Below are 23,154 nucleotides of genomic sequence, written 5' to 3' on the forward strand. Positions count from 1 at the left end.
GTTGAGCTGTGATCCCACCACTGCACTACAACCTGGGCAACAGAGTGAGACCCTGTTTCATACAAACAAAACACTTTATTGCTAAAAAATGCTAACTATCATCAGAGCCTTCAGTGAATGTTAATCTTTTTGCTGGTGGAGGGTCTTGCCTTGATGTTCATGGGTGCTGACTGATCAGGATGGTAGTTGCTGAAGACTAGGGTGGCTGTGGCAATTTCTTAAAATAAGACAATAGTGAAGTTTGCTGCTTCAATTGATTCTTCTTTTCATGAAAGATTTCTCTGTCGTATGTGATGCTGTTTGATAGCATTTTACCCATAATAGAACTTCTTTAAAAATTTGAGTCAATCCTCTCAAACTCTGCTACTACTTTATCCACACTAAGTTTATGTCATATTCTAAACCCTTTGTTGTCATTTCAAAGATGTTCACAGCATCTTCACCAGATAGACTCCATCTTAAGAAAGCATATTCTTTGCTCATCTGTAAGAAGCAACTGCATCCATTCAAGTTTTATCGTGAGATTGCAGCAACTCAGTCACATTTTCAGGTCCCACTTCTGATGCTAGTTCTCTTGCTGTTTCCACAAGATCTAATATCTGCAGCTACTTCATCCACGGATGTCTCGAACCATGCAAAGTCATCCATAATTCCAAAGTTTGGAATGAATTTATTTCAAACTGCTATTAATGTTGATATTTTTATCTCCTCCCATGAATCACAAATATTCTTAATGGTATCTAGAATGGTGAATTATTTCCAGAAGGTTTTCAGTTTACTTTGCCCAGATCCAAATAAACCTTGAAAGTCAAAATTACTCCTTGATCCATGAGCTGCTGAATGGATGTTGTGTTAGCAGGCATGAAGACATTAATCTTCTTGTATATCTCCGTCAGGGCTCTTGGGTGACCAGGCACATTGTCAATAAGCAGGAATATTATGAAAGGAATATTTTTTCCTGAGGTAGACTTCAACAATGGGCTTAAATTATTCAGTAAACCATATTGTAAACAGATGTGCTGTCATCCAGGCTTAGTTGTTCGATTTCTGGAGCACAGGCAGGGTAGATTTAGCCTAATTTTGAAGGGGCCTAGGATTTTCAGAATGGTCAATTAGCATTGACTTCAAATTAAAGTCACTAGCTACATTAACCCCTAACAAGAGAGTCAGCCTGTTCTTTAAGCTTTGAAGCGAGGCATTGACTTATCTCCAGCTGTGAAAGTCCTAATGGCATATTCTTCCAATGCTGTTTTGTCTGCATTGAAAATCATTTATTTAATGCAGCCACCCTCATCAATGATCTTAGCCAGGTCTACTGGATAACCTTGCTGCAGCTTCTACATCAGCATTTGCTGCCTCACCTTGCACTTTTATGTTATGAAAATAGCTTCTTTCCTTAAACCTCATGAACCTATCTCTGCTAGCTTCAGACTTTTCTGCAGTTCCTTCACCTCTCTTAGCCTTCATAGAATTGAAGAGAGTTGAGGCCTTGCTTTGAATTAGGCCTCAGCTTAAGGAAAGATTGTGGCTGATTTATATTCTATCCAGGGACCGCTAGAACTTTCTACATATTGTCAATAAGGTTGTTTTGCTTTCTTATCACTTACGTGTTCGCTAGAGTAGCACTTTTAATTTCCTTCAATAAATTTTCCTTTGTATTCACAATTTGGCTAATATTTGGTGCAAGAGTCCTAGCTTTCAGCCCACCTTGGCTCTTTGCATGCCTTCCTCACTAAGTTTAATTATTTCTAATTTTTTATTTAAAGCAAGAGATGTGTAACTCATCCTTTCGCTTGAACACTAGAAACCATTGTGGTGTTATTATTATTTTGAGATGGAGTCTTTCTCTGTCGCCCAGACTGGAGTGCAGTGGTATGATCTTGACTCACTGAAGCCCCCGCCTCCTGAGTTCAAGTGATTCTCCTGCCTCAGCCTCCTGAGTACCTGGGATTACAGGTGTCTCCTCCACCATGCCTGGCTCATTTCTGTATTTTTAGTAGAGACAGGGTTTTGCCATGTTGGCCAGGCTGGTCTCAACCTCTTCACCTCAAGTGGTCTGCCTGCCTCGGCCTCCCAAAGTGCTCTGATTACAGGCATGAGCCACCATGCCCAGCCCACTGTAGGTTATTAAGTGGCCTAATTTTAATACTGTTGTGTCTCAAGGCATAGGGAATCCTGAAGAGAGGGAGAGAGATCGAGGAATGGCTGGTTGGTGGAGCATTCAGAACATACACAACATTAAGTTCACTGTTTTAATATGGGTGTGGTTTATGGCACCCCAAAACAATTATAATAGTAACAGCAAAGATTACTGATCACAGATAAACATGACAGATATAATAATAATGAAAAGACTTGAAATATTGTAAGAACTACCAAAATGTGACACAGAGACATGAGGTAAGCACATACTGTTGGAAAAATAGCTCTGATAGACTTGCTTGAGATAGGGTCACCATAAACATTCAATTTGTGAAAATGCAATATCTGCAAAGCATAATAAGTTGAAGTGCAGTAAAATGAGGTATTGTTTTAATTCCCATTTCATAGATGAAGAAACTAAGGCTCCAATAGGTAAGTTGCCCAAAGAGAGGGTTACACAAAAGCATGAATATCAGGAGACATTTTAGAAGCCATTTTAGAGGCTGCCTACTATCATCACATAGTGAGTAAGTGGTAGAATAGGGATTCACATCCAGAAGCCTAACTCCAAAGATCATGGTTTTACTTCAAGACTATATGGCCTTTTTGTTTAACAAACAGTGGTTGAATTGCTACTGGGTGCACAGCCCTGTGCTACACACTGCAAGTACAGAGATAAAACTGACTCCAGGTCCAAGCTCATTTATGAGTATATACCAGAATTTCCAATTAGTTGGGATTCAGCTTGGTGACAAGACTCTTCTGTTGGAGAGCTTGGGTACAGGGCTAGGCTCCAGAGTGTCTGTGAGACTAGACACTCTCAGAATAACAGGGCATAGTGTAGGGAGACTGAGGAGAGCTGAGACCTGGTGGCAGTGCAAGAGTTCAGAAATCCTGCCTGGGCCTCTAGACCAGGAAGAGTGGCTTAATTCCAAATCCTGCAGAACAGGATTTAGGGACTGAACCTACAGATTGGTGGAAGGTCTCTTCTTTGGAATTGGCTCTAAGGAGCTCAGGAAGCAGAGGCAAGGAGGAGTGGATTAAATACTGCTGCAATGTTTCCTAGTCACAAACACACAGAGCTTTGGTGTGGATATGACAGATTTCTTTCAATAATGCCTAAGACTTCCAGTGTTAAATGTTCATTCACTCATTCATTCATTCACTCACTTATCCATTCATCTATTATTTATCCTCCCACTCACTCATGAGCTGGAGAAAATGATATCTTCCAGAAATCATAGGGACAACTGCTGTATGTGGTCAGAAGGAATACTCTGATAAGCTGATTGAGATGGAGAGTAAGATGCTCAAAGACCTTGCTCAATTAACAGGAGATGGTGATTCATACGCTCTCTAAGGAGGGTGAGTATGTTAGATGCAGGTTTTGTTTTATGGAGTAAGGTAATGCATGTCTGGGCCAGAGCTGAATTGCTGAGGACGTGGAGAAGCCAAGCCCTGACAGAAACAACTGGTATCTTTGTTTTCTTCTCTTCACAAGTAATCTATCACCATTCCCTATAATTTTACCTTTTAAATACTTCAATGAATCTGTTCTTACTCGATCCCTGTTGCTACCACTCTAGTTCAAATTCTTGTCTAGTCTGACCTGTACTACTGCAAAGATCTTCTAACCAGCCTTCCTTTCTCCTATCTCTTCTTCCAGTCCATTCTCTACACCATTGTCAGAGTGATCATTTTTAAATCTCAGATCTAATTATGTTAATCCCTTGGTGCAAAATCTTTGATCTTAAAAGATAAAGTCCATATCCCATAGCATAGTATTCAGAGCTCTTTCTAGCTTCATCACCTACCTGTGTCCTATTTCCCACCATTCCTTAAGTTCTTTGGGAGTACTCACTGTCAAAAACTCTCCCTTCTGCCAAAATACCTTTCCTTTACTTTTCTGCTTGGAAAGCTCTTCTTTAGAAAAGTTGTCCTGCTCAGATGTACTTTATATAGTAGGAAAAAAAATAGAAAAGTTATTCTCCTTATATTGCCAAATAAGCACATCTTCATGTGATGCTCCTGGGCTCGGTGAAGATTCTGCCCATGGGAATCATTATGCTGTCTGCCGCATAGTCCCAGTTCTCTTCCTGAGCATGTTATAGTATTGTACTTTCTTACCCCTTGAAAGTTGGGTGTGGATATGTGACTTGCTTTGGCCAGTGAAATGGGAACAGTGGAAGTTTTAAGAGCCAATATATGACTCACATACTTTCTTCCCCTCTGGCAGCTGCTCTGTCAGTCTTTATCCTTGAATAAAGATGACAAAAAGCAGAACACTCAGCCAATCCTTAATGGACATGTAATAATAATAATAAATAAAACATTGTTGTTTAAGCTACTGAGATTTGGGATTGCTTGTTCCTGAAGAACCCAGCCTATCCTGAAGGATATATTATTTCCACTTTGACATCTTCCATAGCTAGCCCAAACCACCATGTTTCTACTTTACCTGAACCTGTATGACTCATTTTCTGTTGCTTTTTTTTTTTTGGCGGGGGGGGGGGGGGGGTAGAATTTTTTTGGTTTGGTTTCTTGAGACAGAGTCTCACTCTTTCACCCAGGCTGGAATGCAGTGGTGCCATCTCAGCTCCCTGCAACCTCTGCCTCCCAGGTCCAAGCAATTCTCGTGCCTTAGCCTCCCAAGTAGCTGGTGCACACCACCACACCTGACTAACTTTTGTATTTTTAGTAGAGACAGGATTTGCCATGTTGGTCAGGCTGGCCTCAAACTCCTGACCTCAAGTGATCTACCCACCTCAGCCTCCCAGAGTGCTGGGATTACAGGCAGGAGCCACCATGCCCAGCCAACTCATTTTCTTTATACCACTTATCTGATGCTGATGACATTTTGCCTCACATTGCTAATTATCAATTTGCTGTTATGTCTTAGCTGCCTTCACAACTCTGTTGAGGCTTCCTGAGGGCAGGGGTGGTGCTTGTTCCATGTTATTATCACACTAAGCATAGTTCATAGGTAAGGCAATATTTCGTAATGGGTGCAGGAGAGAGACAGATTAGTTATGCATGAATCTTAGTTTCCTCACCTGTAAGTTAGAGTAACAGCATATATTCTCCAGGGTTTTCCAACATTTGTGGATAACAGGTGCAACCTGTGTAAAAATAATGGCATAATGAAATTATTGTTCTCATTATTTATTTTTATTATCCCTATAGATGTTATTCAGTAGATGGTTGTGAATAAATCAATCTTTCATTGATGGAGGTGTGGTGGTACCTGCATTAGACATAGAATAAGAAGTCCTGGGATTTTGCTGGGTGTGGTGGCTCATGCCTGTAATCCCAGCACTTTGGGAGGTTGAGGCAGGAGGATCACTTGAGTTCAGGTGTTCCAGACAAGCCTGGGCTGCATAGCAAGATCTTGTCTCTACGAAAGTAAAAAAAAAAAAAAAAAAAAAATTAGCCAGGCATGGTGGTATGTGCCTGTGGTTCCAGCTACTCAGGAGGCTGAGGTGGGAGGATCACTTGAGCCTGGAGGTTCGAGGCCACAGGGAGCTGTGACCATTGCCATTGCACTCCAGACTGAATGACAGAGCAAGACCCTGTCTCAAAACAAAACAAAAAAAAAAAATTGGCACAGTTGTGGATGCCTATAGTCCTAGCTATTTGGGAGGCTGAGGTGGGAGGATCACTTGAGCCTAGGAGTCCAAGGCTGTGGTGAGCTATGATGATTGTGCCACTGTTTTCTAGCCTGAGTGACAGAGTGAGACCCTGTCTTTTAAAAAAAAAGTCCTGGATTTAAGGCCTAGCTTTTGTCACCCGCTTTGTGACCTTGCCCTTGGGAAAGTCACTTACCCTTTCTGCATATTTTGCATTCTCAACTATAAAATGTAAATAATAATGACACCTACCTCACTGGAATCTCACAAAATTTAAATGAGATAATATGTGAGGAAATGTTTCATACCTGCTTAAGGATGACACATTCCATAACTGTAATGATACAGAGAAGATGGCTGGTCCCTCACATGAGGACTATGTGGAAAATTTGGAAGCATCCCAGTGTGCTCCAATAACCCTTTGCTGTTGGTCTTGTCTTTGTTGCTTGTTTACATATTTGTCTTTCCAACTAGGCTATGAGCTACTTGTGACTAAGAATTGTCTTAAAGTCATTTTTTGAAAAAATGTTTATTTTTCCTTATTGTAAGAGTAATACATAGGCAAGAGACACTATATAAAACAAACAAACAAACAAAAAGTAATACATTGTAAAGATGAGAAAAACACATAAAGAAGTCTGGGCACAGTGGTTCACACCTGTAATCCTAGTACTGTGGGAGGCCAAGGTGGTGGATTGTTTGTGTTCTGGAGTTTGAGACCAGCCTGGGCAACATGGCAAAACATTGTCTGTACTAAAAATACAAAAAATAGCTGGGCATGGTGGTGTGTTACTCAGGAGGCCAACATGGGAGGATTGCTTGAGCCCAGGGGGTGGACGTTGCAGTGAGCCAAGATGGCTCCACTGCACTCCAGCCTAGGCAACAGAGTGAGACCCTGTCTCAAAAAAAAAAAAAGAATTACATGAAGAAAATTTAAATCTCAGTAGTTCTTTTCTCTTATTCAGAAATAATTTCTGTTAACCTTTTGATGTGTTTCTTCCATTTTTTTCTTTGCACATATAGTTACAAAACTAATATATCACACATATAAGCATTGTCTCATGTCATTGAATATTCTTACATACATGAACTTACATAAAAATTCTTATATTTTAATCATTCTCCTCTTGTTGAATATATAAGTTGATGATACGTTTTTACTTCTAGATAAAGTTGTAACAAATGTGTTTTTGTATATACATATTTGTCTGAATTTCTATTTTTATGGGAAACATTTTTCTAATTTTGTAGGAGAAATTCCCAGAAGAAATATTTCTGGGTTAAAGAGTATGAACATTTTTAATGCTCTTAAGACTTTCAAAATGATTGCCAGAAAGGCCAAACCAAGTTCCACTCCCACAAGCAAGATGTGAAGTTGTATGTTTCACTGCATGCTTATCAATAATGGGAATTATTATTTTAAAAAGGGGGCTGGGAGCAATGGCACAAACCCTTAGTCCCAGCTACTTGGAGACTGAGGTGAGAAGATTGCTTGAACCCAGAAATTCAAAATTGCAGTGAGCTATGATGGTGCGACTGCACTCAGACTGGGCAACAGAGTAAGGCTTTTGTCTTTAAAAAAAACAGGCCGGGCGCGGTGGCTCAAGCCTGTAATCCCAGCACTTTGGGATGCCAAGGCGGGTGGATCACGAGGTCAAGAGATCGAGACCATCCTGGTCAACATGGTGAAACCCTGTCTCTACTAAAAAAATACAAAAAATTAGCTGGGCATGGTGGCACGTGCCTGTAATCCCAGCTACTAAGGAGGCTGAGGCAGGAGAATTGCCTGAACCCGGGAGGCGGAGGTTGCGGTGAGCCGAGATCGCGCCATTGCACTCCAGCCTGGGTAACAAGAGTGAAACTCCGTCTCAAAAACAAACAAACAAACAAACAAAAAAACAACCAAACAAAAATAAGGTTAAAACTTTTTATGTAATAAGTGCCCACTCAACATTCCTTATGTGACTTGTTCATGCCTCTTGTCCACTTTTCTATTAGGATTTTAATTATTCTTATTAATTTCTATGAGATTTAAAAAATCATTTCATTCTAGTCACCAAGCATAATACAAGACACATAATAGATGCTCCTTAAATATGCCTTGGGTTATTAGTTAATTGTTTTGGGGACTTTTTGGGAACCAAAGCAGACTTTCTAAGAGATTGCTTCTTTCCTTTTCCTGCCCAGGACACAGCTGGGCAGGAGCGGTACCGGACTATCACGACAGCCTATTACCGTGGGGCCATGGGCTTCATTCTGATGTATGACATCACCAATGAGGAGTCCTTCAATGCTGTCCAAGACTGGTATGAGACTCTTATATTCATCATTCATTCATTTAGCAAATTGTTCATTAAAACCTAACATGTGCTGTGAGGTCCTGGATTATGTGCTAAGGAAGCCCAGATCAATCAGACATGGCTCCTGCCCTCAGGAGTTCACAGATGAGAGGAGAAGACAGATCAGTAAGAAGGAATGAAAATATCATGTGATAGGCCAGGCATGGTGGCTCACGCCTGTAATCCCAGCACTTTGGGAGGCTGAGGTGGGCAGATCACCTGAGGTCAGGAGTTCAAGACCAGCCTGGCCAACATGGCGAAACCCCGTCTCTACTAAAAATACAAAAATTAGCCAGGTGTAGAGACATGTGTCTGTAATCCCAGCTACTCAGGAGGCTAAGGCAGGAGAATTGCTTGAACCTGGGAGGCAGAGGTTGCAGTAAGCTGAGATCACACCATTGCACTCCAGCCTGGGTGACAAAGTGAGACTATCTCAAAAAAAAAAAAAAGGTAAAAGAAAATATCTTGTGCTGGGCGCAGTGAAGAGAGGCATCAGGGCTGTGGGAACCCAGCAGAGGGCTCTCTGACCCAGTTTGGGGAGTCAGGGAAGGTACCCTTGAGTTGCTGACACAAATGCTGCATTTTGTAAGATTAACAGGAGTTAGTCCGAGGGACAAATGAATAAGGATGTTCCAGAAAAAGAGTACAGATGTGCAAAGGCGAGAAAGTAGGTGCGAGTGTTAAAGGGCACAGGTCATCAAGGATTTTGTGTGACACTATAAGGAGTTTGGATTCTGTCCCATAGGTGATGACATACGAATTGGAAACCAACAGGTTCAGATTTGTGTTTTAGGAAGATTACTCCACTAGTAGCTCTAGTGGAGAGTGAATCCACATAGCACTTCTCTATAAAGTTTATCCCTGGGCTGAGCTGGGTGTCCAGGAGCACGTATAGTCCAAGTTCATCAAGGCTCAATACACAATGGAAATCAGTACAGCACCTCAGAGGTGCAACCTCTGAGCAACATATAGCTTTCCTCCTGGGGCACGATTCCCAGGAGAGGAAGCCTGAGGGGAAGGACACGTGAGAGGGAGGGCCAAAACCCAGTGTCCCTGCCCAGATGAGGATGGGGGAAAGTGGGACATCTGTGTGGTGGCTGTCCTTCAGAATTGGAGAGGCTGAGCAGGCTAGGCACACAGCAGCAGTGCTGGCCAGTGCTGGGCTTGTCTCCTGCTCCCTTTTGCCTAATAGTGACCCTTCGAGGACTTCACTTTTCCCAAGGAGCAGTTAATTGTGTGAAGCTGCATTGGCTTCACATACACAGCTTGAGCTGAGAATGACCTTCTGGGCTGCCTGCTGCACTCCCCTGTTCTGACCAGCAGTTCAGGGTGTCATCAGCATGTCTGTCATTCCTTGGGGGTCTGTGTTCTCCTTTTCTGCCTCTTTTCCTCTTCTTCCTCCTTTCTGCCCCTTCCTTTTTAACAACTCTTTCTTCCCTCTGCCTTGGATCTTTCTCCTCTCTTTCCTCTCTGTTCTCTTCCCCTTTCCTTTACTCCCTCCACTCATCATTTTCCTCCCTTCATTCCCTCTCCCTGCCCCTCCTCTTCTCTCTCACCATATCTCCCCTGAATTGTCTCCACACTGCCCATTCCCTGTTGGCCTTGACCCCCTTCCCTTCCTCCCTCAGTCTCTATTCATTCTGCCTCAGGAACACAATGACTTTAACACCTGGTGACGATTCCTCCAAGAATAACCTGAGTTTGTTGCTAATCTGGGAGCTGAGAGGAAATGGGGTGGGAGGAGGGAGGATGATGAAAGAAAGAGTAGCATAGGAGACAAGGAGAGCTGGCCCCAGGTGCCTGCCTTGAGTCTGAAGACTGAGTGTCTGTCTCTCCCAAGCCCCAGCCTTTGAGTTGTGTCTGTGGGCAACTTGGTCTCAGCCTCACCCCTACCTGCCATCCAAGCCCCAGTGTCCAGAATGGGGCCTGGTTTCTTGTGGGCCCACAACAAATGGTGGTTGAGTGAATTACATCCTTTGAGGGAATGGCTTCTCACCATAAATGAGAAGGTTGGTGGTGAAATCAGCTTTAGGAGCAGTGTCAGTAACAGGTTCAGGTTGCAGTTAGGGTTGAGTTAGATTGTCAGTGTCAGGGTAGGGTCAGATTCAAGATCTGCATCAGGACTGGCCGTTCACTGGCTCATTCATTTATCAAACATTCACTGACACCTTCTCCACTCTGTCGTTCTCTGCTGGGTATTGGCATCCCAAAGATGAATAGGCTGGTTCTTGCCCTCAGGGAGAGATAGAAATTCAGCAAAGAGGAAGTAATCATTTCTACCTGATGGGGTCTTTGGGGAATGTTAGGCCCATCTCCACAAAAAGATGTCTCCATAATGTAAGGGAGTCCTGTTTTATTTCCTCTTAAAATTTTGTTTTTAATTATAGAATACTTGCTCACTTTCAAAAATGTGAAAAGCATGGAAATTTGAAAAGCATTTTTAAAAAGTCTTCTAATCATCTTACGTGAAGATAATCACTGCTGACATTTTGGTTTCTGCAAATAATCATAATCTAAGACTTCAGGGAAGGTTTATGAATCACAGAGGAGGAGGTGGAGGCTAAGTGGATCTAGGGGAGCTTGAGAAGGCTCTCCTCCAGTTGTGGAATCAGCACTGGGCCCTGAAGGATGAGTTAGGTGTGGGGAAGGAATTCCCAGTGTAGGCAAAGGCACAAGCCATGGAAGAGCTTTTGGGGAATGAGTAAAAAGGTTTGGGAGGTGGGGGAATGGGTAATGAGGCTGGAGAAAGACAGCATGAATGGACTTGAACTGAGGAATCTGGACTTGATCACATAGCTAGCTTGGGGCCAGAGAAGGCTTTTAAGAAAGGATACATTGTGATCAAATACCTGTTTTAGAAAGAGCTCTCTGCCTAGTGAGAAGAGGGATGGCCAGATATGGTAGAGGTGGACTTCAAAGAGAGGAGTGAGGTTTGCAGCCAGGGCTTAGGAGTCAGCATCTGCAACAGCCAGCAGGGGCAAGCACCTCTACGTCCTCGGTTGAATTAATTGGCAGTAACTTGGGTGTTGCTAGTCCTGTGGAAGAGAAACCATTGCTTCACACTTTGCAGTTTTCTTTTTGTCATAGGTGGGTGTGTGTCTTGGTCAGTTTGGATTGCTATAACAAGAATACTATAGGCTTGGTGGCTCAAATGACAGACATTTCTTTCTCACAGTTCTGGAGCTAGGAAGTCCACGATCAAGGCACCAGCAGCTACAGTATCTGGAGACAGCTGGCTTCTTGTATCCTCCCATGGCCAAGAGAGAAAGCGTGCTCTACCCTCTTTCTCTTCTTAGATGGACACATTTATTAGAACTCTAGCCTCATTGACATAATGACGTCCCAAAGACTCCACCTCCAGATACCATTACATTGGGGATTAGGCTTCAACATATAAATTTGGAGTAGGGAACCATTCAGTCTATAGGAACATGATTAACGCATCTCTTTCCATGTCATTTTAGGGCTACTCAGATCAAGACCTACTCCTGGGACAATGCACAAGTTATTCTGGTGGGGAACAAGTGTGACATGGAGGAAGAGAGGGTTGTTCCCACTGAGAAGGGACGGCTCCTGGCAGAGCAACTTGGTATGTAGATGACACGTGTGTTCACGTGTGCATGTGTACACATGCTCATGAGAGTGGGATAAACAGAGGGCATAAGTGTATTTGTATTTATGTCATTAGTGTTATAATTATGAATTATGTACCTATGTGATCTGTTTTTATATTTGTGCGATGTACATATGGGCTTTATACTGTGAGTTTTAGATAATTCATCATTTTTGATATGTATATATTTGTTATATTGAATATGTAAGTAAATTTTAAATTTATAAACTCTTTTTTTTAACCAGTTCCTTCCACAAAAAACTTGAGGTGTCTTATAAAAATCTTCACAGTACAAAAATAAAAATAAATAAGAGAAAATTGAAGCAAAGGGAAAACAAGGGTGAGGGAAAAATAAGAGGAAGCTAGGATGAGTAAGTATTATGTCATAAGTTCTTGGACACCTCAAGAGTTGGGCTAAAATGTTGCCTTTGAGCTTCCTAGCAACCATTGCCAAGAGGGAAACAATCAGTTACATAGTTCAGAGTGTCCTAGTGTAAAAACAAACCCATTATTCCAGAGAAGCACTGCTCTTCATTGTCAACTGTAGAGCAGACTCTGTATGCTGAATGTGACCACGTTTTAGCACTAAGTATTTATATGCTGTTCTTACGGTTTATCTCAATGCAAATTCATGCTTCTCACCAAAACACAATTCACAACAAAAGTAATTGTATGAAGGAACAAAACTATGTCGTTCAAGTATGTAGCTCATTGATATTCTGACTTTTTCCAAGGTTAAAATATTCTGTGCTCGTTTGAGGCCCAGGTATGTCTCAGTGGCCCCAAAGCAGAACTCTACCTACCTTTGCATAAAAGAAGAGCTTTTATTTTATGTATTGGGGTCCAGGGTAAAGTTGCCTTACAAAAAGAGTTCCATGCCTGTAGGTTTGAAAGTTTGAAATCTTCCTCTAGAATAGATGTACTGCTTAGCTTTTAGCCAGTCTAAGTATATCTCACATCCTAAGTGTTAAGTATTGAGGAGTGGAGAGTTTAAAGTTATACTCTCTGACAGTTTCTGAAGTACAGATATTTGGGCTTGTAGGTGGGTAATCTGTATAATATACAAGTGTGAATTGTATGTTGTATATATTTGTATTATGTGTATTATGAATATGTGTGTGTGTTGTATACTTTTTTCTCCTCAAGGTGGCCTGTAAACTGTAGCAAACTATAAGTGCTTAATAAACAGGGAGGTTGGGTCATCTTGGGCCTTGCTGTTTCTACACTATCACAGAGGTTCTCGGAGTCCAGAAAGTGCCTCCACATGGTCCATAGAACAATAAGCAAGTGATGAAGTCCACACCTGGAGAACTTCAGACTGTCCCTTTAGGCTTTCAACCTGCAGTCTCCCAGGAGGCTCCCAGCACTCTCCCTGGACTGACTGCATTTCATCTGCTTGGAATGCTCTCTTCTACACCCTATCTTCCACCCTCATCCAGCTGGTGAGCCCCATTCAGCTTTCAAAATAGCTCAAACTTCACATCTTCTATGAAACATTTCTTAGTCCCCTGCCAGAGTTCTTTACTTTGTTTTCTCACTTAAGGCACCCCATACATAGAAGCATCACAGTATCCATCACTCTTGGATGCACTCATTTACTTGTCTGTCTCCCGAAATTTCCTTGCAGACAGGAAATGAGTCTTGTTTGTCTTTGTGCCTACCCTGCTGTGCCTAGCATACGGCCAGGCATGGAGGATACAAAAATATGTTTGATTAACTTTATGATGGTAAGTATTTGGATACTTCATTTTATTGCCCAATAAGACTTCCTGAGCACCTACTCTGTACTAGGCCCTGAGCTGTGAAATAGGATGCATTCCCTGGCCTAAAGAAGCTCAATCTAGTGAGAGCCTACAGTGACAGTCATAGCCCAGGTGGTGAGGAGTGTGACAGAGGGATGTTGGGGGAGCATAGAGGAAGAATCTGATTCTGCTGAGGTCAGAGAACGTGATGCCCAAGTGGAGTCTTGAAGATAAGTAGGTGAGTCAAGTGAGGAAGAGCACTAAGGCTCCCCAGTCAGGGGCAAAGACAAGGAGCAGCCCTCTTGGTCAGGGAACCATAAATCACTAGGTGGTATGAGTCTGGAGTAATGTTGCCCAAGGTGGGGAGCTCATGCCACTGGAATTGTGCAGGATGATTTTCTGTATTTATTTTCTAATACATATTTGGATATGTATTAGAAAAAATATAGCCAGCATACCAAGCCCTTCTCACTAAGATTTTTTTTTTGAGATGGAGTTTCACTCTTGTCGCCCAGGCTGGAGTGCTGGGGTCCAGGGTAAGGTTGGGTGATCTCATCTCACTGCAACCTCCGCCTCCAGGGTTCAAGCGATTCTCCTGACTCAGCCTCCTGGGAGTCTGGGTAACCGGAATTACAGGTGCCCACCACCATGCCCAGCTAATTTTTTGTATTTTCAGTAGAGATGGAGTTTCATCATGTTGGCCCAGCTGGTCTCTAACTCCTGACCTCAGGTGATCCACCTGCCTCGGCCTTCCAAAGTGCTGGGATTATAAGCACAAGCCACCATACATGACCATTCTAAGATTTTTAAAAGGTGAATTGGTTAAACATTTATTAGCTGCTTACTCTGTGTCAGGCACTATTTATTCTAAGTGTTTTAAAGTATTATGCATCTAATTTAATCCCCCTAAAATCCTTCAAGATGTATGCTTTCCTTATCTCCACATTTTGTGTGTGTGTGTGTGTGTGTGTGTGTGTGTGTGTGTGTGTGTGTATTTAACAGATGAGAAAAGTGAGGCACGGAGAAGTTGAGTACACTTCCCAAAGTCACACAGTTAGTAAGAGGGTAGAACCAGGATTTCAACCCAGGCAGTAGTCTGGCTCCCAGAGCCTGTGTTCCTAACCACTTAACTTTACTAAACAGCAAATGTGGTAATCATAATTGATATATATTGAACAAGGCACTATGTGAAATGTTTAGTATTAGTTATCTCACTTAAGTCTCTTTATAAACCTTAAGGTAGATATTATAGAGCATGTCCAATATTCTCAAAAATAAAGTTCAGAGAGAATAAATAACTTGCTCAAGCTTATACTATTAGCAAGTGGTAAAATCAGTATAAATCTTGATGAGGAACACAGATAGAACACATGAGATTAAATCTTAGTGCACTGTTTTTAGGAAGGCACTTGAAGAAGACCTTAATGAATTGGTTAGATTTTGGCAGGTCAAGGTAACCCATCTTTGCCCAACTCAACTCCCTGAGCTTTCTGCTACTGATCACCAGAACTTGCCTATTTACATGTTTATCTCTCCTAGGCTTTGAGAGCATGGATTGTGTCTGATTTGTTTCATGATCCCAAGAACCTCGCACAGGGTAGATATTCATTAATACATTTTACTTATTCAGTGAAAAACATTTATTGAGCACACTAAGCCAAGTTCTGCCCTGGCACTTAGGATATAATGAATGATGAACAAACAGCTGCAATCCTTACTGTCATGGGACTAACGGGGAAAGAGACATTAAACAAATACTTAGACAAATATTAATTAAAAATTGTGTAAAGGAACTGTATGGTATGTGAATTATATCTCAATAAAGCTGTTAAAATTGTGATAAGTTTTACTTGAGTTAGGACTTCTGTTATTGCAAGTGATAAAATCACAAATCAAACTAGCTTTAATAAATAGAATTGGTTGGGCACAGTGGCTCACGCCTGTAATCCCAGCACTTTGGGAGGCTGAGGTGGGTGGATACTTGAGGTAAGCCTGGTTTGATATCAGCCTGGTCAACATGGTGAAACCCCATCTCTACTAAAAATACAAAAATTAGCCAGGTGTGGTGGTTGGCACCTGTAGTCCCAGCTACTTGGGAGGCTGAAGCAGGAGAATTGCTTGAACCCACAAGGCGGAGGTTGCAGTGAGCCAAGATAGCCCCCCACTGCTCTCCAGCCTGGGTGACAGACCAAGACTCCATCTCAAAAAAAGGAGGTGGGGAAGAGATAATGTTTTAGCTCCTGTAACTGGGAAGTCCACTAGACCCAGGACTCAATTGCACTCTCCATTTCTCAGCTTTACTTATCCTCTCAGCCTCCTTCTATAGCCAGACTCTCTGCATGGGGAGTTAGAGAGATGATGGCAGATTCGTAGCTTCCCAATTCCTGCAAAAAGAGACCTCCTTTCTCTCCCAACTGCTATGTATCAATCCCAAGGGAATACTATGATTAGTCACCTCTGTGTCATGTGCCCATCCCAGTGGCTAAGGGAGGCAAGTATGGCAACATATTCCCAATGTAACTGGTTTAAAATGGTGGCTTCCTAAAGGAGGGAATGAAGAGGGCAGATAAAAGTTAACATAAGTCCACCACAAGTGCTATGAAGAAAGTGTAAGAGAGAAACCTAATTTTAGGCTGGAGAGTTAAGGTTTTCTGAGAAAGTAACGCTTAAGGTGAGAACAAAGGATGAGAAAAAGCTAGCCAGGCAAAGAGTAGAGTCTGGGGAAGGGCATGTTCCACATCAAGAATAGTTCCAATGTAGGTTAAACCCTGAAATATTCAAGAAATTGAAAGAAGGCCATGTCACAGGGACTAAATCATCAAGGGAGAGTAGCATAAGATGAGGATGGACAGATGGGCAGAGATCAGATAGTACCGGATCATGTTAAGAATTTTGCAAGGGTATGATCAGATCTGGGAACAGTGAGTGGGGGATGCTCAGCCTTCCTCACCCTCACCCACTGCCTATTCCTCTGCTGTCTCAGGTATTAAGTCAGCTTCAGTGGTCTCTTTGCCAGTGCAGTAATGCCATTCTCTGCTTTATGGGATCCCTCCTCAGGACTCCCTTTCTTGTAGCATTTCTGAGTTCACTCAACCAAGACTATTGATATGGCCAATAACTTGCATTTATTAAAGCTGTGAGTTGTGGCCAGCCTTCCATATTCTCAAAGTTCCTGGGACTTGGTTGAGGTCATATAGATGCTGAGGTAGATGGGTCTTTGGGAGAGTAGAGGAGTTTTAGGGACTTTTATTTCTGGAAGCATGACCTTTTAGGGTTCTGCCTCCACATGCCCCTCAGAAAGGGGCTTCTTGTCCCTTCCTGGATCTGACTGGAGATCTGGCCAGAACCCAGGGATGCTAATAAAAGAGAAATGTGCTTCTGCCTACAAAGGAAGGACAGATCATCCACAATGTGGTTTTTGTTTTGTTTTGTTTTGAGACAAAGTCTTCCTCTATCACCCAGGCTGAAGTGCAGTGGCACGATCTTGGCTCATGGCAACCTTCACCTACTGAACTCAAACAACCTTCCTGCCTCAGCCTTCTGATCCCAAGTAGCTGGGATTACAGGCAGGTACCACCATGCCCAGCTAATTTTTATGTTTTTTTTGTTTGTTTATTTGCTTGCTTTTTTTTGGTAGAGATGGGGTTTCACTGTGTAGCCCAGGCTGGTCTCAAACTCATGGGCTCAAATGATCGGCCACCTTTGGTCTCCCAAAGTGCTGGGATTACAGGCATAAGCCACCATGCCCAGCCCAAAATGTAGTTTTGAAACACACATACCAGCGTAGCGTAGTGGGAAAAGCATGCCCAGACTAGGAGTCAGGAGATTCAGGGTTTTATCCTGCTTCTGCTTCTACTTTACTGTGTGACTTTGAGCTTTGGCATTTCCTGTCTCTGGGTCTCAGTTTACCTATCTGTAAAACATGCAGTTTGGATTAGTTGAGTAGGAAGATCTGTTTGGCCTTATCCCTCTTTGCTTCTGTGTTTTCAATTTACCCAATTCCCCATTCATCACTCAGACCCCACAGGCCCTCATACACTGTCTTGCTTCTTTTAGGTGCTCAATAAATGTGTGTGTGTGTGTGTGTGTGTGTGTGTGTTTTAGATTGAGATGAACTATAGGAACCTTGCATGATTGAGTCTGGTTACAGAGAAACAAAGGCCTAGTTGGCATTTATAATAACTAACAGTGACTTAAAATTCACAATATGGTTTCATGAAAATTCTCTTGTGACCTCTGCTGTCACTCCTAGCATGTAAGGCTGCATTATCATCAGCTATAGTAATGCAGTATCTGTATTGCTGTACAGTACATAGTATATTATCATCAGTACAGTAAATCAGTGATTTTCTTGATGAAGAAGCTGAGTCCAGACCACTGTGTTTTCTTGCACATAATGAGCTATGCCACACTTCTGTGTCTTTATTTACTCACTTGAAGATTATGTAACTTTTCTAAGTCATATAAGGAGTAGATGGCTGGACCCATACTCAAACTCAGACTTTGGACTCAAAATCCTAATGTTCTCATATCATTCAATGGTGTTTTCACAAAAGCGTGTCATAGTTTCTCTTCAAATTTCCACCCTCAGCTGCAATGTTGGTGAGATTTCTTTATTCTTTAGATTATGACTCACAACCTGAGTCGGGGCTTAGATAATGAGGCTTTCTTTCTCACTCATTACATACCAGCTACAAGTCAGCTGCAACTCAGTTCCATGTATTTTCCTACTCTGGGGTCCATTTGGGATGGCTAAACCACCCAAAGGCTCTTAAAGCTTCTTTGGGACTTGGATCACATCACTTCTGCCCACATCCACTGGCCAAAGCAAGTCACATAATCAAACTTGATGTTGATAGAATGGGGAGATGTATTCTTCCCACAAGGAGGCACTGCAAGCTAGTGGTAATGGGTGGGGCATAAAATCTCTTGCAGGGAGGGCAGTTCACAGTCACCAAACACACAATGGACTCTGGGGACACAGAGGTGAACAGGTTCCCTTCCCTCAAGATGCACATTGACCAAGGAAACAAAATTTTAAACAGATAATTATGACCTTCTTTGGGTAGATGGCTATGCCAGTCCTCAGCCTGTTTGCTATTATTCTTCACCCTCTCCTGTTCTGTCTTTATTCTGCAACCTCCTCTGAGGGGTTGACCTTTGCAGGCTATGTTTCCTACGCTCCTATGATAGTAGCTTCTGGCTGGGACTAGCCAAGGGAAGATATCGGCAGGTGATTGGAGCTGCAGAAAAGGGAGAAAGCCAGGTATTGTCCCCCTACCTCTGCTGGCCCCCTAGCAGGGGCTGCTCCTCTGCTCTGACTCCTGCTCTCATGGTTCCAGTTTCTTTTAGCTCTAATACTAGTATTTTTTGCTTTTGATAATCTCTGGGTTTTCTTGGTATTCTATTTATCTTCTTCTTAGTTCTTTCATCACCTGTATAAGCATTTCCCTCTGATTTGAAGAAGAATAGTTCCCATTTTTCTGGTTGGAATCTGACTGAAGCAATCACGCAAAGTGCCATGAGAGTACAGGGGAGAGATATATCGTATGTTCTGAGTGGTGGGGGTGTCCTGGGGAAGAAAAAGAGAAGCTTCCCTGGGATCAGTAATTCCATAGATGAGTAATGAAGATGATTAGGAGTAGGAGCTAGAGATTAATAACATGAGCAAAGGCACAAAATTAGGAAGCGCTGATGTTTCTGGAGTATACTGTGAGCCAGGAAGATGAAGCTGGGGAAGTAGAGACCAGTGCATGCCAGGTCTTGGGTGTTCAGCCAGTAAGGCTGGATGTTGAATTGATCAGACCTCTTTCAATTCCAGTGACACAAATCCAAGTCAGAATAGCTTAAGTTATAGGGACAGATGAATAGCTGATGCAAACTGGAAGAGAAAGTCATTGGAGATGAGATGGTTAAGAAATTAAGAGGCCAAGGTGCTGGGTGGATTGTCCACATGACACTCAAAGTTCCTGAGAATGAAAACAAGCTTGGGTAGAAAGGAAGACAGTGAGTCCCACTGAGCCCAAATCATCAGTGACCAAAGAATATGAGTTGAAGGTTGGTAACTGACAGAGATGAGGCTGTGTCAGAGCAGGATGGAGAAGGAATTTGAATGGTGGAGGAGAAATGTTCTGGAGCAGTGTTGGGATGAGGAGAGGAGTTTAGCTGGTGGCAAGTTTCTGAGTAGAATTCTGAGGTCATATTCAGAAGCAGGCAGCGTGGATGCAATCTATGGGTCTGTGACAGCTGCCTTTGGACAGAATAGATAAACGTGATAATCCCCTGGCTTCTCATTTTGGGGGGTGGAGGAACAGCTCAAATTCAGTTAAGAATTGAGCCCCATTAAAGACAGCAGAAATGTCATTGTTCTGAAGCCAATTAGGAGAAAAAAAGGAAGGACTGGGGGCTAGTCTGGTTAATTGGTTGTCATCTTCCTGGCCTCACTAGATTCTCAGCTCCTAAGAATCCTTATTAATGAACCTGAGGAAAAGGTTACCATCTGGACCTGCTAATGAAGACTATTTCAGGAATCTGACAGTAATTGAGTGGGGTGCATTTGGGGTTATTCTGCTAAGCAAAAGAGGCCCTTGAGATGGCTAGACCCATGAATTGGTAACTTGAGTCAGAGTTCTCACACTCTGGGTACCTTTGAGATGACAGTAAAGACATCTCCTTGGCATGACACAGGAGCTCCCCCTGTTTGGCGTCCTACTGACTCATTTCCCACCACTTAAGGTTTTCTGCTCTAAGGATAACTGCTGTGACTCTTTTGGCGTAGCCCAAGGCTGGTTTTTGCCCCCTTATCTGTGCTCACGCTGTCTCCCCTCCCTGTTGTGCTGTGCTAGACACGCCTGTGCTCACCCGTACACTCACAGTGACATGTCTTTGTCTAGCAGATATCTGCTTAAGCATTTGCTTCTCCAAGAAACCTTCCCTGGTCTCCAGGCTTAGTGAGATGCTTTCTCTGTGCCCTGACAATCCCCTGGCTTCTCTCCATTTCAACACTTATTACCCTAAATATTATCAAAGTGTCTATCTTCCACAATAGACTAGGGGCTACTCAAAGGTAGGGGCTGTGTCTGATTCAACTCACTGTCCCCAGTGCCCAGCACAGGGTCTGCTGTGCTTGTTGAGCTGAGCTTTCATGACCCACACTATCAGTATCCCCTCAACCACACCCTCTGTGCTCATTCCCACCTCCTTAATTCAACTATTCATTCTACCAACATTCACTAAGCACCTACTCTTCCAGCTGGTGCAGGGGCTCAGAATGACATAGTCCCTGTTTGGGGAGCTCCCTGTCTACATGGACTTCTGTCATGCAGAAGGAAGCACAGAGGAGAATGAAGACACTATATGTAAGCTGAGTCCTGAAGAATGAGAAGTTAGGTGAAGAGTTTTACTTAATTCTTTTTAATTTAATTTAATTTAATATTTACATATTCATTTATTTATGGTCTTGAACACCTGGCCTTAAGCAATCTTCCTGCCTTGGCACCCCCAAAGCACTGGGATTCCAGGCTTGAGCCACTGGCATCTAGCCAATTTTGCTCAGTTCTGTTTTCTTTCTTTCTTTTCTTTTCTTCCTTTTCTTTTCTTTTCTTGTCTTTTTTGAGACAGAGTCTCACTCTGTCACCCACTGGAGTGCAATGGCTCAATCTTGGCTCACTGCAACCTCCACCTCCCAGGTTCAAGCAATTCTCCTGCCTCAGCCTCCCGAATAGCTGGGATTACAGGTGTGCACCACCACATCCAGCTAATTTTTGTATTTTTAGTAGAGACGGGGTTTCACCGTGTTGTCCAGGCTGGTCTCAAACTTCTGACCTCAAGTGATCCACCAGCCTTGGCCTCTCAAACTGCTGGAATTACAGGCGTGAACCACCATGCCTGGCCTGAGTTCAGACTTTAAAGGCTCACATCCTCACTAATTTCAAGAAGCTTCCTCCTCCTCTCCTTCCCTGCCAGCCTCTCCCTCTCCTGCATCCCTGCATGGCCTCTGGTTTCCTCTACCTGGGTTAGAATGTTACAGCTTGTTCTGTCACTGTTCCAAGTGACAGTGAGACAAGGAGGCATAAGGGACAGATCCCTGGCCCATCTCTGAGTCTGTTTTCCTGTCTGCCAATTACGAGTGATAATGCTTGCCTTGCCCAACTCCACTCACATGGTTGTTTTTGTATTTGTGAACTGTTAATGTGAACTGCAGGTGTGAGAAACCGATGCCTTTATTAGTGTGTCTTTTCCACAACTATATTTGATCTCCCTGTATCTCTAACACTCAACACAAGACATGGCACAAAGTCAGTGTTCAATAAAGACCCGGTGGGCCAGGTGTGGGGGCTCATGCCTGTAATCCCAGCACTTTGGGAGGCTGAGGTGGGTGGATCACCTGAGGTTTGGAGTTCCAGACTAGCCTGGCCAACATGGTGAAACTCGTCTCCACTAAAAATACAAAAATTAGCCGGGCATGGTGGCAGGTGCCTGTAATCCCAGCTACTCGGGAGGCTGAGGTAGGAGAATCACTTGAACCTGGGAGGCAGAGGTTGCAGTGAGCTGATAATGCCACTGCACTCCAGCCTGGGTGACAGAGCAAGACTCCGTCTCTCAAAATAAATAAATAATAAATAAAATAAAAATACCTGGCTTATTGATTGACTCTAAGTGATGAAGACAAAGAGATTTACTCAAAGGCCCTGGGAGACAATAGAGGTACAAGGAAGCTGGGACTAAGGTGGGCCAGGAACATATAGGAAAGACAGTTGCCATGTATTCAGATACTTTTGTGGATTTAATTATTATTACCATCCTATGGGGTAGGTAATATTCACTTCATTCTACAGATGAGGAAACAGAGACTGGGAGCAATTACCCAAGAACACACAGCTAGTAGCTGCCCTCTGTACAATGCAGCATGTCCTCCCCTCAGTGCCACTTCCTCACAAGGGATTTGTGCTCCTGACCTTGAACTGTGTCCTCATCTTCATCTGAACTGAAAACCTATTTACTTATTTACCTGTCTCTTTTCTAGGTAAGCAATACACTGCCTGCACCTCCCCAAACACTGCCATTTGCAATAAGGCAGTCAAACAATGGGGGGTCCTTTTTTGTGGTGTTCATTATGGAAAAACAATATGCTGGAGAATCTCTGAAGCTGAGTTTCTATGGCCTGAGGATAATGAGCCAGCAACTGCCTCTTTCTTTATCACATGTCCACAATTAGCAGGCACTTCTGCTGCTTGTCTTTCTCAGGTCAGGAAATGGGCCACAGGAGAGAGGCTGTCAGCTGCAGGTGGGCTGGCAGGAACAGCATATGCCTTCCAGCTAGGAAGGCTGGGAAAAGAGGGGCCTTGTTTATACCTGGGGGCTTCAGCCCTTCTGTGGAAGGTGGAATAATAGGGAGAAAAAAGGAGGGAAAAGAGATCCCTCCTGTGTTAGAGAAGATGATAAAAGAGGGAGAAAGAGATGGAGAGGAGGTGGGAGGAACAAGATGAAAGAACGGAAATAAACTGTCTTTATAACAGGCCACTTGTTACAGCACTGTATTCATCATCTCACTCAATCCTCCCACCTGCTCTTGGTAAGAAGACACTGTTGTTTTTCTTATTTGACAACAAGGAGTCTGAGAATTAGAAAGGTTAAGTGAGCAGAGAGGTGAAGTGACTTGCCCAGACTCAGGCACTGTTAGTTGGATTAAA

The 23,154-nt window shown here is 43.0% G+C and overlaps 1 protein-coding gene across 1 annotated transcript in view; it reads left to right on the forward strand.

Annotated features, from left to right (window-relative positions):
• The window catches only part of RAB3B (RAB3B, member RAS oncogene family), an 83,310-nt gene that overhangs the window by 55,009 nt on the left and 5,147 nt on the right, over window positions 1–23,154 (forward strand). The window contains exons 3-4 of the mRNA XM_032297026.1: window positions 7,956–8,074; window positions 11,572–11,696. Coding sequence (XP_032152917.1) covers window positions 7,956–8,074; window positions 11,572–11,696 — 244 coding nt within the window. The remainder of the gene's footprint in view (window positions 1–7,955; window positions 8,075–11,571; window positions 11,697–23,154) is intronic.

This window comes from Sapajus apella, unplaced genomic scaffold (genome assembly GCF_009761245.1).
Source record: "Sapajus apella isolate SASKATOON/1434 unplaced genomic scaffold, GSC_monkey_1.0 scaffold36, whole genome shotgun sequence".
In the NCBI taxonomy this organism is placed as follows: domain Eukaryota; kingdom Metazoa; phylum Chordata; class Mammalia; order Primates; family Cebidae; genus Sapajus; species Sapajus apella.